This window comes from Megascapheus bottae, chromosome 16 (genome assembly GCF_031878675.1).
Source record: "Megascapheus bottae isolate mThoBot1 chromosome 16, mThoBot2.hap1, whole genome shotgun sequence".
NCBI lineage: Eukaryota > Metazoa > Chordata > Mammalia > Rodentia > Geomyidae > Megascapheus > Megascapheus bottae.
Genome location: NC_143524.1, coordinates 23,249,192 through 23,264,039, shown reverse-complemented (window position 1 = coordinate 23,264,039; position 14,848 = coordinate 23,249,192). Strand labels below are relative to the sequence as shown.

Here is a 14,848-nt window from a genome sequence, read left to right as displayed (position 1 = left end):
CTGGAATCCCCCCAAAACTACACTAATAGGTGCTGAAAGTGATTCTTACAGATATATATGATCTCCAGTCCCTGTTTTGGAAAACATTGATCCAGAATGATAAAAGAAGGAAGGAAAGAAAAAAAACAATATCTTAAATAATGTTGTGATAAGAAAAAAAACTGATTCTGCCTTCAATTTCCTAGCATGTCTTTCTTGAATGATAGGATTATTTGCAGCAACTGTTAGTGGATTTCCCTAGAAGCCTGATCACCGGGAAGACCAGGCTATGATTACAGGCTTACAACTTTCTGAGGCAGCCCTACCCTTTGGGAGGAGAAGGGAAACTCTAGAGGTTGAGCTAGTTACCCATGCTTCCTTAAAAGTCCACGAAATACAGGCTCTGGAGAGCTTTCAGGCATTTACCTGTAAATGCATGAATGTTCAAGACTGGCACAACCAGTGCCACAGGAACAGAGAAGCCTGCACTCAGGACCCTTCTCTCCTATATATCACTTTGTCTGAGTGTGCATCAGAATCTTTTGCTGTATTTTTTTAAATAACACAGTAAATGTACATAAAGTGTTTTCCCGAGTTCTGTGACACATTCTAGCAAATTACAAAAATGAGTACTATTGTCACCTCAAGTCTTATAGGATTAAAGTTTCAACATGTGGGATCTAATGCTAATGCCAGTGTCTGGACTGAATTGTGGGGTAACTAGTTAAGGTCCACAAGGATGGAAAATTTGGGGGTATGGGAATATTTCTTTTTTATGTTTCTTTTTGCATTGTATTTTATTGTCAGAGTGATGTATAGAGGGGCTACAGTTACATTTGTCAGGGAGTGGGTACATTACTTCTTAAATATTGATAGCCCTTCCCATGCTTTTCTCTCACTTTTCCTCTCTCTACCTGCTCCCAATCATCTTGTTTCTCTTCTTCCCTTCCTTATTTCAAAGAAACAAGCAAACATACATACAATATACCAGGTACCAAAGTCAGATACAGTAACAACAGGATATAAGCCATAAGGGGGAAAAAGAGGAGAAAAGAAATAACTTCACATAGTACATTAAGAACAATAATCACAAAGATAAACCTCTTGTGTCCTGCAGGTCATTTCACTTAGCACCGTGAAAAACATACTTATAATTTGTCTTTTTCCTGTGTATGAACATTATAAAAAGAGAACTGATTTGGTGATTGAGTAAACGGGGTGGAAGTAGAGGGACTAGTCTGCCATAAGCCTCAGGAAATTTGGATTAATAAAGAGGAACATGAGACTGTTTTTAAGATTTATGATATGTGTTTTTGGTTTTGTTCTTGTGTGCTAGACAAGTCTCTGCTACTGAGTTAAATCTCCAGCCTTAGGCAAGGACATTAAATGGAATAAAGGAGACAGACAAAAGAAAATGTGAGGACCACCTATCCTGGTACAAGCTTGTTTCTTTGTAAATGAACTCAGGAGGCATAAACATATATGTTTATTTACATAGGTGATAGCGTTTCTAATGTGAATCACTAGACCATATGAGTGTATATCTTTTGAAATGTTCCACATATGTGTATATCTTTTGAAATGTTCCTTTTATAAGAGAGAGAGTAGAGGCAAAAATGCAGTCAGAGACACAATTCAGTTTAAGGAATATTTTTTTGCAGTCCTGGGACTTGAACTCGGGTACTGAGCACTGAACTTGAGCTTTCTCATGGCTAGAGCCCTACCATTTGAGGCATAGCACCATCTCTGGCTTTTTCTACATATGTAGTAGCAGGGAATAAAACCCAGATCTTCATGCATGCTAGGCAAGCACTCTACCACTAGGCCAAATTCCTGGCTCTGGGGAACATTTTAGAAGCCAATGCTCAGCATTTCCTACTGGAATGTATGGAGCACTATCCACAAGTCCCATGATCACAAATTTGTTTTCCTATACAAATTCAAATGAATGTTTTCTATCAAATGGAATTTCTCTGTCATGAGTTTTTTTCTTTTTTGGGGGGGGGTGGTCATAGGGCTTTAACTCTGGGCCTGGACACTGTCCCTGAGCTCTTCAGCTCAATTACTGCCTTACCCTTTGAGCCACAGTGCCACTTCCAGTTTTCTAGTGGTTAAGTTGAGATAAGAGTCTCATGGACTTTAATGCCCGGGCTGGCTTTGAACCTCAATCCTTAGATTTCAGTTTCCTGAGTAGCTAGGATTACAGGTGTGAGCCACCACACCCAGCTTTCTTTAATGATTCTTAATTAAAAAACATTAAAATGCTGTACATCCATACTTGTTGACTGGATTTTCCTTTATCCTTAAAGCATCGTGTGTTTGCAATCTAGTCTGGAAACACTGACCAATTATCTCTCCATTTCCATCAAGACTTAAGTGGTATTAATTAATCAATAATATCTAAGTAAGGATGGTAGTCAAGGTCATTGAAAATTGGGCAGAGTTCCATGAGACTACGGAACTTCTTTTATAGATTATCTTTACGATAGAAAGTCAACCCTGTACATATTCTGATCAAGGAAATTTCTCAAGGAGTCTTGTACACAGCATGCATGCTTCAGCAGTTTACTTAGTTCCTTGATTCTGCAGACAGAGATTGTAAACTTAATAGTCTTTACAGGCCAAATAGTCTTAGAGCTGCTACTGGGGCTGCCTCATGGAATAGTAGAGAATGTATGATATGTAAGTATATCTGTCTTATCTAAATCACTCACTTCCTGCTTTGTAGGTACCATGATAGAATACAAATCCAGTGCTGTCATTCTTTTGATTTTTCCTCCCATTGGAAAGAAAAAAAGAAGCAATTTTGTATGTGAGATCTCTCTGTCTTGATAGATTGATAACTAATACCAAAATAAAGTTTCAATAATGTGCAGAACAAACAAAAGATTATACAGAGTATAATCTCTGTATTCTCACTTCCATGTGTGTATGTGTGGATGTGAGGCACTACACATCAAACTACTTTATTTAATACTGAAGGTCAGATCTTTCATATTTACACTCCTAAAAACAAAGCTATATCAAGATTAAGTAGTAGTCTGAAAAAATAACTTTAAGTGAATTCATAAGATGTTCAAAATATCTTTTGACAGAAATCATCTTTCATGATTTTTAAATATTATCACTTGATAATGATGTTATTGGTCTTCTTTTCCTCTTTTAATGGTCTGATACACAGAAAAAAAATTAAAGGAATATATGTGCAAGAATTGCTACATTCAATAAGAACAAAATGACTGACACCAAATGAGACAGAACTGAACTAATGAGGCATGATATGTTTACAATATTCTTTGTGGGTTGTCAGGTTGCTACTTTAAGTGCTAGTTCTATTATTTTTAGCACATAAAGTGCTATGTCTTGGATCCTACATAGCCTTTGTTAAAATTATATTATGTGACTTAGAAGAAGGAAAAGAATTGTCTCTAGAAGCTGCTGTCACATGAGGTATTTATTGCTATTTATAAAGAAATCCTGGTACCTAAAAAAATAAGTCACACAAATGTTTTAGCTGTTCAGAAAAAGATAACTGCTTTTGAAAGTTGAGGTACGCTCTAAATATCTTGGTCCTGTGTCTCTTGTACTTTGTTAATGATGTATAGCTTCACAATGGGAGCTCTAGTGTTTCAAATGTTTTAGTTTTCCTCTACTTTTCAACAGATTTTTGATTCTCAGATAAAGGAACATTTTCCATTAATATAAAGATAAGCAATATTCATTTTAACAGGAATTCCTCCTTTCTCCTATTCTACTCTCTTTTATCTTCCTTCTCTAGATTAAACAAATCATTAATAAAGATTTTCAAAGTTAAACACTTCATTAAATGTTTTTCTTGTCAGTACCGGGGTTTGAATTACTATTCTCAAACTTGTTAGACAGGTATTCTAACCATTAACCCACACCTCTAGTCCTACTTTTCTTCTACAAAGGTTTGTGGCAGGGCCTTACTTCCTGCCTACTGGATTTGTAGACACTATCTGCACTATTTACTTTTGTCAGGCTCTTGATACTTCCCACTGTGTGAAGCTCATCAATGACAAGCGGTCAAAAGACATTTTTGTTCATGCCAGCTTCCAACTACAATCTCAACAATCTTATCTTGGTCAAGTTATCTGGGATTGGAAGCAGGAGCCACTACCACCAGACCCACCAGACCAAATAAATAAAATAAGTAAGTGTAGAACACTTATATCCCCTTACAAGCTCAAAACTGTTTTCTTATCACAATTTATTTCACAGTTCAGTGTTCTATATTCAGAACACATAGAAAAGAATACACATACTCACATTTAAGGGTGTTAGTGAGCTATCAGAATGGCTTTAAAGAAATGAATTCTGATAATTATAAAACAGTAGTTTAGGGGCCGGGAGTTTGGCTTAGTGGTTAGAGGGTTTGCTTAGCATACACGAAGACCTGGGTTCGATTCATCAGTATCACATACATAGAAAAAAGCTGGAAGTGGTGCTGAGGGTCAAGTGATAGAGTGCTAGCCTTGAGAAAGTCCAAGGACAGTGCTCAGGCCCTTAGCTCAAGTCCAGGACTGGAAAAAAAATAACAGTTTAAAACTACATAGGAATGCTTATTTTAGATTTAAATTTTAATATTTATATTAGGAAAACAATAGCTAATGTGTATTCTAAGCCAGAAAAGCATCAAAATTTGCCTACTCAGATGTCTTGAAATTAATATGCATTATCTCAAGCTAAATAGCCCATGAACATTACCTTTTCTGTAGGATTAATTTAAATCCTTCAAGTGATACTCCCTTCTCGGCCTTGACTCTGATTGGATGACCAACAGCTAGACAGCCCTGAGTTATCGCTAGACTCAGGATCATTCCAGTCTTCCAATGAATAGAGAGGTGGAGGAGAAGGGGGAGAAAGGTCTAAATAAGTTAAAAGAACCAGAAAATTCAACAATGTATCACAAATACTGAGGTCATTATGCCTGGATAACTCTGGATATTAACAGTTACTGAAAGTGAAAACACTACCCACAACTTAGCAGTCAGTGAGCCTTGCTCAGAATCAGTGATCTTGTGTCCAACAAGGGTGGCGTTTTACAGTTCAGTGCAAAATAACACAGACCTTGATATCTTCATTTGTCCTTTTTTTTCTCTGTGCATATTTCACAGTGCAGCGATTTGGGGTCCATCACATGTCACTTGCTAGAGTTACAACTATAGGGCTTACTTGAAATATGTATGCACACAGTGCAGTGAACTGAAAAGATTGAAACAAATATGTGACCTTCATATCAATATAAAGTTTTACTCTGGATTTAAATAGCATGGGTTAAACATTTTTAAGGTGGTTTGTGAACTCTTCTCTTGTTTTAAATGTTACAGTGCTCTGTGGAGGATATTAATAGAGAATATTGTTTAAATAGTCATTTAATCATTTTCCTACCTAGTGAATCAACACAGTCAACAAAAGCCACCAAAAATTTATCAATGTCTCCAATTGGAGATTTGTAACATTCAAAATTCTCTATTTTACAGGACAAATGGAGGTTTTTTCGAGAGATAGGGGAGTTCTAGTTTTTTTTTAATTGTGTCTGTTAATCAGGTAACTTTTATTCAGCAGATTTTAGTTATATGTAAATAAATATATAACTTAGGGAAAATGCTTTTCAAAAATTTTTGGTTCTAATAAACATTTGTAACCCTTTTATGGATATAATTCTCTATACACCAAAAAGAGTTGCTATTTATTAAACAATCTGTGCATCAAATATTATGCTTGAACCTTAAATCCAATTTAAATTTCATAGCAACTGAGCAAAGTATGACTAACTCCATTTTACATAGGAAACTATGGATCCACACACTTCATACAAGGGTATCTTAATTCTGACTTCTTACTCAAAACCACACTCTTTTGGTAAGCATTTCAAGTATATGTGAAGCAATTTTAGGTGGTCCATCTGAATTTGGCAGTGCTAAGACTTCCACCATGTTCCCAGATTGGTCAAATACAGAGTCCTATTTTATATTACAGCTAAAAGGTTTAAGTAAGTTTTGAAGTTAGTTCAGCAGAACTACTACCATATTTCTCTAGCTTCATAATTGTTAAGAGTTAGATCTAAAGTATTTCTTCTTTTTTTTTTTTTTTTTTGCCAGTCCTGGGCTTGAGCTCAGGGCCTGAGCACTGTCCTTGGACTTTCTCAAGGCTAGAGCTCTACCACTTGAGCCTCAGCACCACTTCCGGCTTTTTTGTATGTATGTGGTACCAAGGAATCGAACCCGGGTCTTTGTGCATGCTAGGCAAGCACTCTACCACTAGGCCAAACTCCCGGCCCCTAAAGTATTTCTTAAAAAGAGTGCTTATGTGTTGAAGGCTTGGGCCCCATATCCAATCATTGATAGGTAGGTAACTTAAACATGAGGGCTCTGATCTAATCAATAAATATCTCTAGTCAATGGATTAATTAGATAGCATTACTAGGAAGAGGTAGAAACCAGAAGATGGGACAGAACCTGGTTGGAGGAGCAGATCAATGAGGAGGGTTTGCCTTTGAAGGGCATACTTTTCCCCTCCGTCTCTCTCTTGCTCCCTCATATTTCTCTCTGTCTCTGTCTCTGTCTCTGTCTCTCTCTCTCTCTCTCTGTGTCTGTCTCTCTCTCTCTGTCTCTGTCTCTGTCTCTCTCTCTGTCTCTCTCTCTGTCTCTGTCTCTCTCTCTGTCTCTGTCTCTGTCTCTGTCTCTGTCTCTCTCTCTCTCTGTGTCTGTCTCTCTCTCTTTCTCTCTCTCTCTCTGTCTCTCTCTCTCTGTCTCTGTCTCTCTCTCTGTCTCTCTCTCTCTCTGTGTCTGTCTGTCTCTCTCTTTCTCTCTCTCTCTCTGTCTCTGTCTCTCTCTCTGTCTCTCTCTCTGTCTCTCTCTCTGTCTCTCTCTCTGTCTCTCTGTCTCTCTCTCTGTCTCTCTGTCTCTCTGTCTCTCTCTCTCTCTGTCTCTCTCTCTCTCTGTCTCTCTCTCTGTCTCTCTGTCTCTCTCTCTCTGTCTCTCTCTCTCTCTCTCTCTCTCTCTCTCTCTCTCTCTCTCTCTCTCTCTCTCTCTCTCTCTCTCTCTTTCTCTCTCTCTCATTCCTGGCTGCCATGAGATGAGGGTTTTCTTTTTTAAAACCAGGCACATCTGCCATGATGTTTGCCAGTGTTGGGCCTTGAACTCGGGGCTTAGGCACTTACCTTGAGCTTTCTCGAGGATAGAACTCTACCATTTGGGCCACAGCACCACTTCCACTTTTTTCTATGTATGTGGTACTGAGAAATCAAACCCAGCTCTTCACCTAGTGAAGAGGCTATGCTCTTGGCTTAAAACTTGAAATTCTTATAAGAATAAAAATATGTATCTATATGTTTATATATATATAATACCTAACATGACATTATATATAGTATATATATATATACTATTTTGCAGCAAAATGATATTTTTATTTAAATTAAGGGTAAAATACAATGTTTAAAGGACAAATAGCTAATGGAGTCTCTGGGTTCAAAGCAGATGTTAGGAGTATTTCACCTAAACTCATTTTTTTCTTTTGCTTTGGTATTTGAAATTAATAGCCTCAGATAAGATTCAGTCAGTACTTTCATATTCTACTTACTCTGAACGTTTATTTTTAATTCTCAGAGAACCAAACAACAATATTTAAAATCAATCTAAGGTTTCCTTGAGAAAATAGTTTTAACTTCTCTCCCTTCCCCAAACTAAGTCACAGCCAACTTGATTGGACACCTTCAGAAATACTTAAGAAGCAGCAAAGCATTGCATTGAAAGACAGCAAATGAAGACAGGAGGCCGGGTACAAGCTATACCGTGTCTTTCTAGACATAAATACATATTTACAACATACATGTTAATAGTAATTGAGAAAGGGGGTGCAATTGATGTTCTCTCGTAAGTCAGATCCAATGGTATAGAAAAAAGAAAATCAAGTTTTACTGATATGCAAGGTATAAGGCATTTTTGGCATTCTTAACATTTTGTACTCAGGGGCTGTCTGTAAAGCTTTGTCTTTGAGAATACTGCCTGCAAAGTCATAATGTCATGTTAATCTACCAGGTCCCATAACGCTGAGCTGGTAAAGCTGAACAATGAAGACTAAGGGAAGAGAAACGAATGACATTCAGACAAACCTCATGAAAATCATGAGGGTATGTAAGGACTCCTATATAAGCTCTGTGCTTAGTTTAACTACACTCTAAGGTATGAGCTAATCAGCATGTCTCCCACAAATTGAATGCTCACTTGAGGAGATACAGAACTGCTGTTGGGAGAGACAATAGCAAGAGAGCAGAGAAAGCATTCCTGACAGTCAACCATTTATTATGCTTTCACTTGCACGCTCCTGTGTAAGAGTGAAACAGGTACTGGGGAAGCAAAGAGAGCCAGCAAGAGAGGGGGCATCACTCAGCAAGAGCAGACATTCTTAGGTACCTTTGTGATTAGCCACACACTGGCTGCAGACCACAGGACAGATGGAGGTGCTATCTGACTCCTGCTGCACACTTCACTACTTGAGGAACTCCACTTTCCAATGGAAACCGAGGCTTGTAGGACAATGTTGGGATCCACCTGTATCAGGAGAAGTGCACATGTCTAGCTCACACTTTAAGGGTTTACCCTCTCACCAGGCACCTGTGGCTCATGCCTGTAATCATAGCTGCTCAGGAGGCTGAGAGCTGATGACTGTGGCTCAAAGCCAGTCCAGGCAGGAAAGTCCATGAGACTCTTATCTGCAATTAACAATAAGAAGAAGAAAACACTGGACATGGTGCTATGGCTCAAATGGTGGAGTGATAACTTTGAGCACAAAGAGGCCTAAGGACAGTGCCCAAGCCCAGAATTCTAGCCCCAGGACAGGCAAATAAATAAATAAATAGCCATAAATATAATAAATATGTTTATGTTTGCCCTAAAGAAACTTATAGTAGAAGCAATATCTTGCCTTCCTCTTCCTCTCCTCCTCTCCCCCACCACACAATTTATGTTAAACTCTATATAAATCATTATATCATGTTATTGTAAACACACAGAAAAAACGTTTGTGTCTAGTAGAATAAGCAAAATTTTGGAGCATTTTGAAAGATATAAAATGTGAAATAGTCTTGAAGGATTGAGATAATTTGACAGAAATAAGGAAGAGCAAACAGGTATTACAAGTTAAGGAAGTGGAATCAATGTGTCTGAAGGATTTGTTGACCGACCAAAAAGGTAAATTTGGCCAAACTGCAGAGAGTATCAAGTTTTAGGCTATGGAGTTAGGTGAACTGTAGGATATCAGTGAAAGCTTTCAAGCTGGGGGGAACCAGATTACAGCAGATTTTAGTAAGGTTGATCTGACAAGGGGAGACGTATGAATTACAGAGTGGAGACATCAAAGGCAGGGGAAACTGCTGGGAGTCCATACAATCGCCTGAGAATAAAAGACGATAGAAGATGAGACTTTAGAAAAATTGGGATGGATGGAGAGCTGGATAAGAAAGGTATTTGCGTTGTTTCTCCTGTGCTCATTTTCAGATCATATAACCTACATTACTTATTGGACTACAAATGTTCAAGGTATTGTGGCACCTTTTATTATTCCTCCTTTAGAATTGTCAAGTTCTCATTCATTCATATAAAGTGTAAGGACTCTATTGTTTTGTGTATACTAATATATTTCCATCAAATTAGATGATTCCTTTCTTTCTGTATATGTGGTGCCGAGGAATCAAACCCAGGGATTCATGAATGCTAGGCAAGCACTCTACCACCAAGCTGTGCTCCCAGGCCCTCTGAGCATGTTTAAGTAAAAATGCTGGTATATTAGACTACATAGAAATGATGCTATAAAATGCTTTAAATAAAGTAAGTGGTTTTGCTTCAACAACAAGTGAAATAATTTTCTAAAAATAAAAATTTCATTCTGCATCTTCGGTGATAACTAGATATTTTCTGAATAACAAAACATTTGCTAAAATATACAAGTTAAATAATCAGTTAAGTGGCAATTGTGATCAAGTGATGACATAAAGGTACAACTAATATATTTAATAATTATTCCAAATTGGGAAATAAGACATTTCTCAAGAGAAGAAAATAATCCTATGACTCCCATCTGAGAAAATGCAAATTTAAAAATACAAAAATTCTACCTCATAAGCAGATTTGACTTATAGCTCTTTGATATTATGTCCCCCAGAGAGCCAGTAGTGGCTGAATTCTGGAGGGAAATTCCCTGCAGTTTCTGAACAATGATAAACTATATTCTACTAATCCATCTGCCACAGGGCTCAGCATTTAAAGTAGGACTCTAACTCAACCTCCTAACTCCAAGTTGCCATCACACTCAAAACTCTGCAACTGGGCAGAAGATTGTTTTGACTGGAATTAGTCAGACAGAAGAACCATACTGCCAACTGCTTCTTTGTACAGCACCTGCTGCCAGCGCCTAAATTCTTGTTATCTCCACAACATGGTTTAATCTTTTAACAGTTGGCTTATTGGTGAAGAGCGAAGGGGTCCTTTGTCTCTGCCTTGGGCTGGCACCCAGTATTAATACCATGCTGTTCTTCAAGAGATATTTTGCTGGACGGTTCCCAAGTGATTCTACATAGGGCAGACACCACCAGGCCCACTAATGCAGCTTCATTCTGTGTTATTTAAAAAGAAAGAAAGAAACCTGCCAACTCTTAGGTTGTGACAGACTTGAAACTAACAATGGCCATTAGTTGTTTCACTTTTTTCCTTTATGACTACATCTTCCTGTTAGTGCTTATTTCATGACATTCAATTTCAATATTTTGAAATTTATACAAAAAAGAAAAATGTGTCAAGTGTCACATGGCCAAAGGCCATTGTGGAGTAGAATCCCATGAACAAGATTTTTCAAAATCTGTTGACAGATAAAAGAATGAAGCCATTCCAGGGCTGGGATGTTGCTAAAATCTTCTGAGCCACTAGAAAGCTGAAAGCAACCCCACATCCTGGCTCTGGCATTGCACATGGGTGTTGCATTCCAAATTTTGGTATTAGCAAGGATTTCACCTCCTTTTTTAATTTATTTATTAAGAACAGACCAAATATTTATGACTGACAGGAGATAAAACTGAGAATTAAAATTCAAGGGATAAAACAGTCTAACAATTCACAGCATAACAATCCATATACGTACGCATGTGTGTGCACACATTGAATATGTATTTCAAAGCATTCATGTTGAGTCTCATATCTAAATACAGACTATCATATCTGTTATTGGAAAACCTTGTAGAATCCTGTTGTGAATCAAATAAGAAATACATTTATTCTTTTTGGAGACTTACATACATAGTTTCCTGTAAATGATCATTATAATTTTACTTGTCTGAATAAATGGTGCTGAAGAAGAAGCAAATGATAAAAATGATATATACACATGCTGAGACTGTTAAAAGTTCTTATTTAATTTTCCCAAATGTCGGGTGATGGTGGGGAGTCTTCATTACCCTTGTGCAAGTTCAAAGTAATAAAAAAAAAGACTTCATGTATTGTCTTGTAGGTCTATTAAAAAACATACTCTGAAGATGATAAACAGAAGCTCATGAATTGCAAGCTTTTTTAGATTACAACCTTTGTTCTGAGCAAACTACTTCACTACCTACAAATTTTTATAAAAATTTACCTTTTATAATGTACTGGCCAAATTAAATAACTTTACAAAGTACAAAGTAAAGTTGCAACCCTAAGAAATGCTATAAGATCTCTCTCCTTGCTATTGTTTCTTAAACTGCTCAAATTGTTTTATTCTACAGTTGATCTGTTTTCCCACCTCTAAAGCCATGTGTTGGAAAAGTTGAAAGTAGAAAGTAACAGTAATGATGCATGTATACAATCAAACAAAGCCAACATCCTATAATCTAGAGTTTAATAATCGATTGTTCTAAACATAAAGAAGAACTTGGGAAAGTATTTGATAAGTTGTTTCCTATTCTAAAGTAAACTATTTTTCCTCAATATGTAAACTAATTTACAGAAAACACTACTTCTAAATGAATTGCTCTCCAATGAAACAGAAAAACAAAAATATCATTTTGCGTTTTCCCACTCTCAATTGTGACAAAAAGACTAAATCACAAGTTGATGACTCTCTTGCTGCTTCCCTACCAAAGGAAACAAAAATGGTGTTCTAAAGACCTTTGATGTCTGTAAAGCCACATTCTGAAAGAATGGAGCCAAAATAAGTTTGCTTTCATTTTGGCAAGTGGTAATGCCTGTCATACATGTGAGTGAATTTCCTCCAGATATCTTTTTGTTGAAACATTCTATATTTACTACCATGAAGTTTAAATCTCATCCAGTTCATGTAAACATATAATTGTATTGCCCTTAAACCAAATTGATCTAAAATTGCTGCCAATTTAAGTAACAATAGAGAGCTGTTGAGAGATTTTTGTGCCAAACTGTCAATTTGTGGTAGATTCCAAATCTGGTTTTAAAATGGATAAAAGAGCAACAGGTTGTAATTGTCAGGGCTATATCTGTCTTCCATATTACAAATGGGGATTATATGTTTCGATATTTCTCTGTAGGAAAGGTTTTACTTGTCAATAAGAGATTTAAAAGAACAGTCAGAGGTTGGGCACCAATATTTCTACTTCCAGCCAATTTTAAAAACGTATAAATCAAGAATATTGGCTTTTGTATCCCTTCCCTCAACCCCTGTTGTAATCCTCTTAGTATCTTCTTTACCTCAATGAGCACCAGCGTTGTACAATAAAATACCTTAAAGGTATCTGTCACCTCTGCCTGTACTCATCTTTAAAAGTGCTCTTTTCAGGTTATTAAATTACTATTCCCAATTCACAGTTCATCTCTCTGTAAATAATTGGAAGCAGTTTTTTTTCTGAAAGGATTTTAAGATTTCATAACAAAAGTAGCACCATTTTTCCTGAAAGCTTCCCTTTCCTAGCCAATGTATCAAGTCTTACCTTTTTACACTATTATTTTGGTTAAACTAAGATTTCATTCAAAATTAATTTCTTTTTTTTGTTCTTTTTTATTGTAATTAGTAAAAGGGTTACATGATATTTGCCAGATAGAAGGTGCATTAATTCACATACATTGATACCCTTTCACATGTCTTAGTACCCATTTCCCTCCTCCCCCACACCCCCCACCCGTCTTGGTTTTCCTCCCTTCCCTATCAAATTTCAAATATCCAAATACAAATAAATTCAATATATCAGATAACAAAGTGAGATACTATACCAATATGAGATAACCAAGGGATAGCAAAGGAGATGAGAGACAACATAGTACATTAAGGACAACAATCATTCATTATATGGCTTTTGTTTCAATATCCTGGAGGTCCTTTCAATTAGCTTCACATTATATGGCCTTATGTATCAAGATTTTGCTCTATTGCAGATCTCTGCTAGCAGAGCCCAAGGTTTCTACTGATTATGACAAATGAGGGAAACCATTGAGCCTAAGTTCCTTTGAGTCTGGCTTACTTCACTTAATATGATTTTTTCTAAGTCTTTCCATTTCCTAACAAATGGGGTGATGTCATTCTGACAGCAGCATAGAATTCCATTGTGTACAAATACCACAACTTGTTGATCCACTCATCAACTGAGGGACATCTGGGTTGGTTCCATATCTTTGCTATGGTGAATAGTGCTGCAATGAACATTGTTGTGGTAGTGGGTTTAGTATGCCCTAGTTTCTGGATGGTTGGGTAAATGCCAAGTAGTAGAATTGCTGGGTCATAGGGGAGCTCTATGTTTAGCCTTTTGAGGCACTGCCACACTGCTTTCCATAGTGATTGAACGAATTTGCACTCCCACTAACAGTGTACAAGTGATCCCTCCTGGCCACATCCCCTCCAGCATCTGTTGTTATTCGTTTTCCTGATCCTGGCCATTCTAACTGGAGTGAGGTAGAATCAGCCTACTGGGTAGTTAGAATTACAGGAGTGAGTCACTGGCACCCTTTGAACTAGAATACATTTTTTTAAAAGAAAGTACTGGTGGTAGGGGGAAAGCCAAATAGAAAATGTAAAGGAACGAACATGGTAAAATGGAACAGAAAAGCTTATTGAGATAGCTTGGGAAGTAGCCGGATGAAGGAGAGTCACAGAAAGGGTGAGAGTGATAAAGGTGTAACAAGAAGCATGGATTGATGAACAAGTCAAAATGAAATCTTACACAACTAATTTTTTTAAATCACACTGGGAAAAAGAAAACAGATCAGATACCCAAGTACAAAGCAATAACAGCTATCTTTTTTTTCTTTTTCTTGTAATGCATAGAGTTACAGTTATATTCACCAGATAGAAGCTGCATTACTTCTCACACATTGATACCTCTTCTCATGTTTTTCCCCATTTCTTCCCCCCACCCCCTCCCAGTCATTTTGTTTTTCCCCCTTCCCTTTCCTATTTCAAATAAACAAATAAACCTATATACAATATACCAGGTAACAAAGTCAGATACTGTAACAATATTAGATTAACCAAAAGGCAACAAAAGAGAAGAGAAATAACATAGTACGTTAAGAATACAGCCATACCACCCTGATCTGGTTTGATAACAGCTATCTTAAACACTTTGCTCTAATGCATTAATTTAGCTGGTACAAAGAAAATATGAAAGACAAGATTCTTTTTTCAGATAATAGGATTGAGCTCTGAGCCTGGGCACAGTCCTTGACCTCATTTTCTCAAAGCTAGTGCTCTACCACTTTGAGCCACAGCATCACTTCTGGTTTTCTGGTAGTAAGGTGTAGTAACCTCTGCTACCCAGACTGGCTTTGAACAGTGGTTTTCAGATTGCAGCCTCTTGAGTAGCTAGGATTAGGTGTGAGCCACTAGTGCCCAGCAGAAACAAGATTTTTAT

General features: G+C 37.1%; 1 protein-coding gene across 1 annotated transcript in view; it reads right to left on the bottom strand.

Moving 5' to 3' along the window:
- LOC150053022 (doublecortin domain-containing protein 1-like) overlaps positions 1-14,848 on the bottom strand; it is a 32,282-nt gene that overhangs the window by 14,878 nt on the left and 2,556 nt on the right. Inside the window, exons 3-4 of the mRNA XM_090349246.1 lie at positions 8,421-8,558; positions 4,708-4,826 (exon numbers count right to left, since the gene is read on the bottom strand). Coding sequence (XP_090205372.1) covers positions 4,708-4,826; positions 8,421-8,558 — 257 coding nt within the window. The remainder of the gene's footprint in view (positions 1-4,707; positions 4,827-8,420; positions 8,559-14,848) is intronic.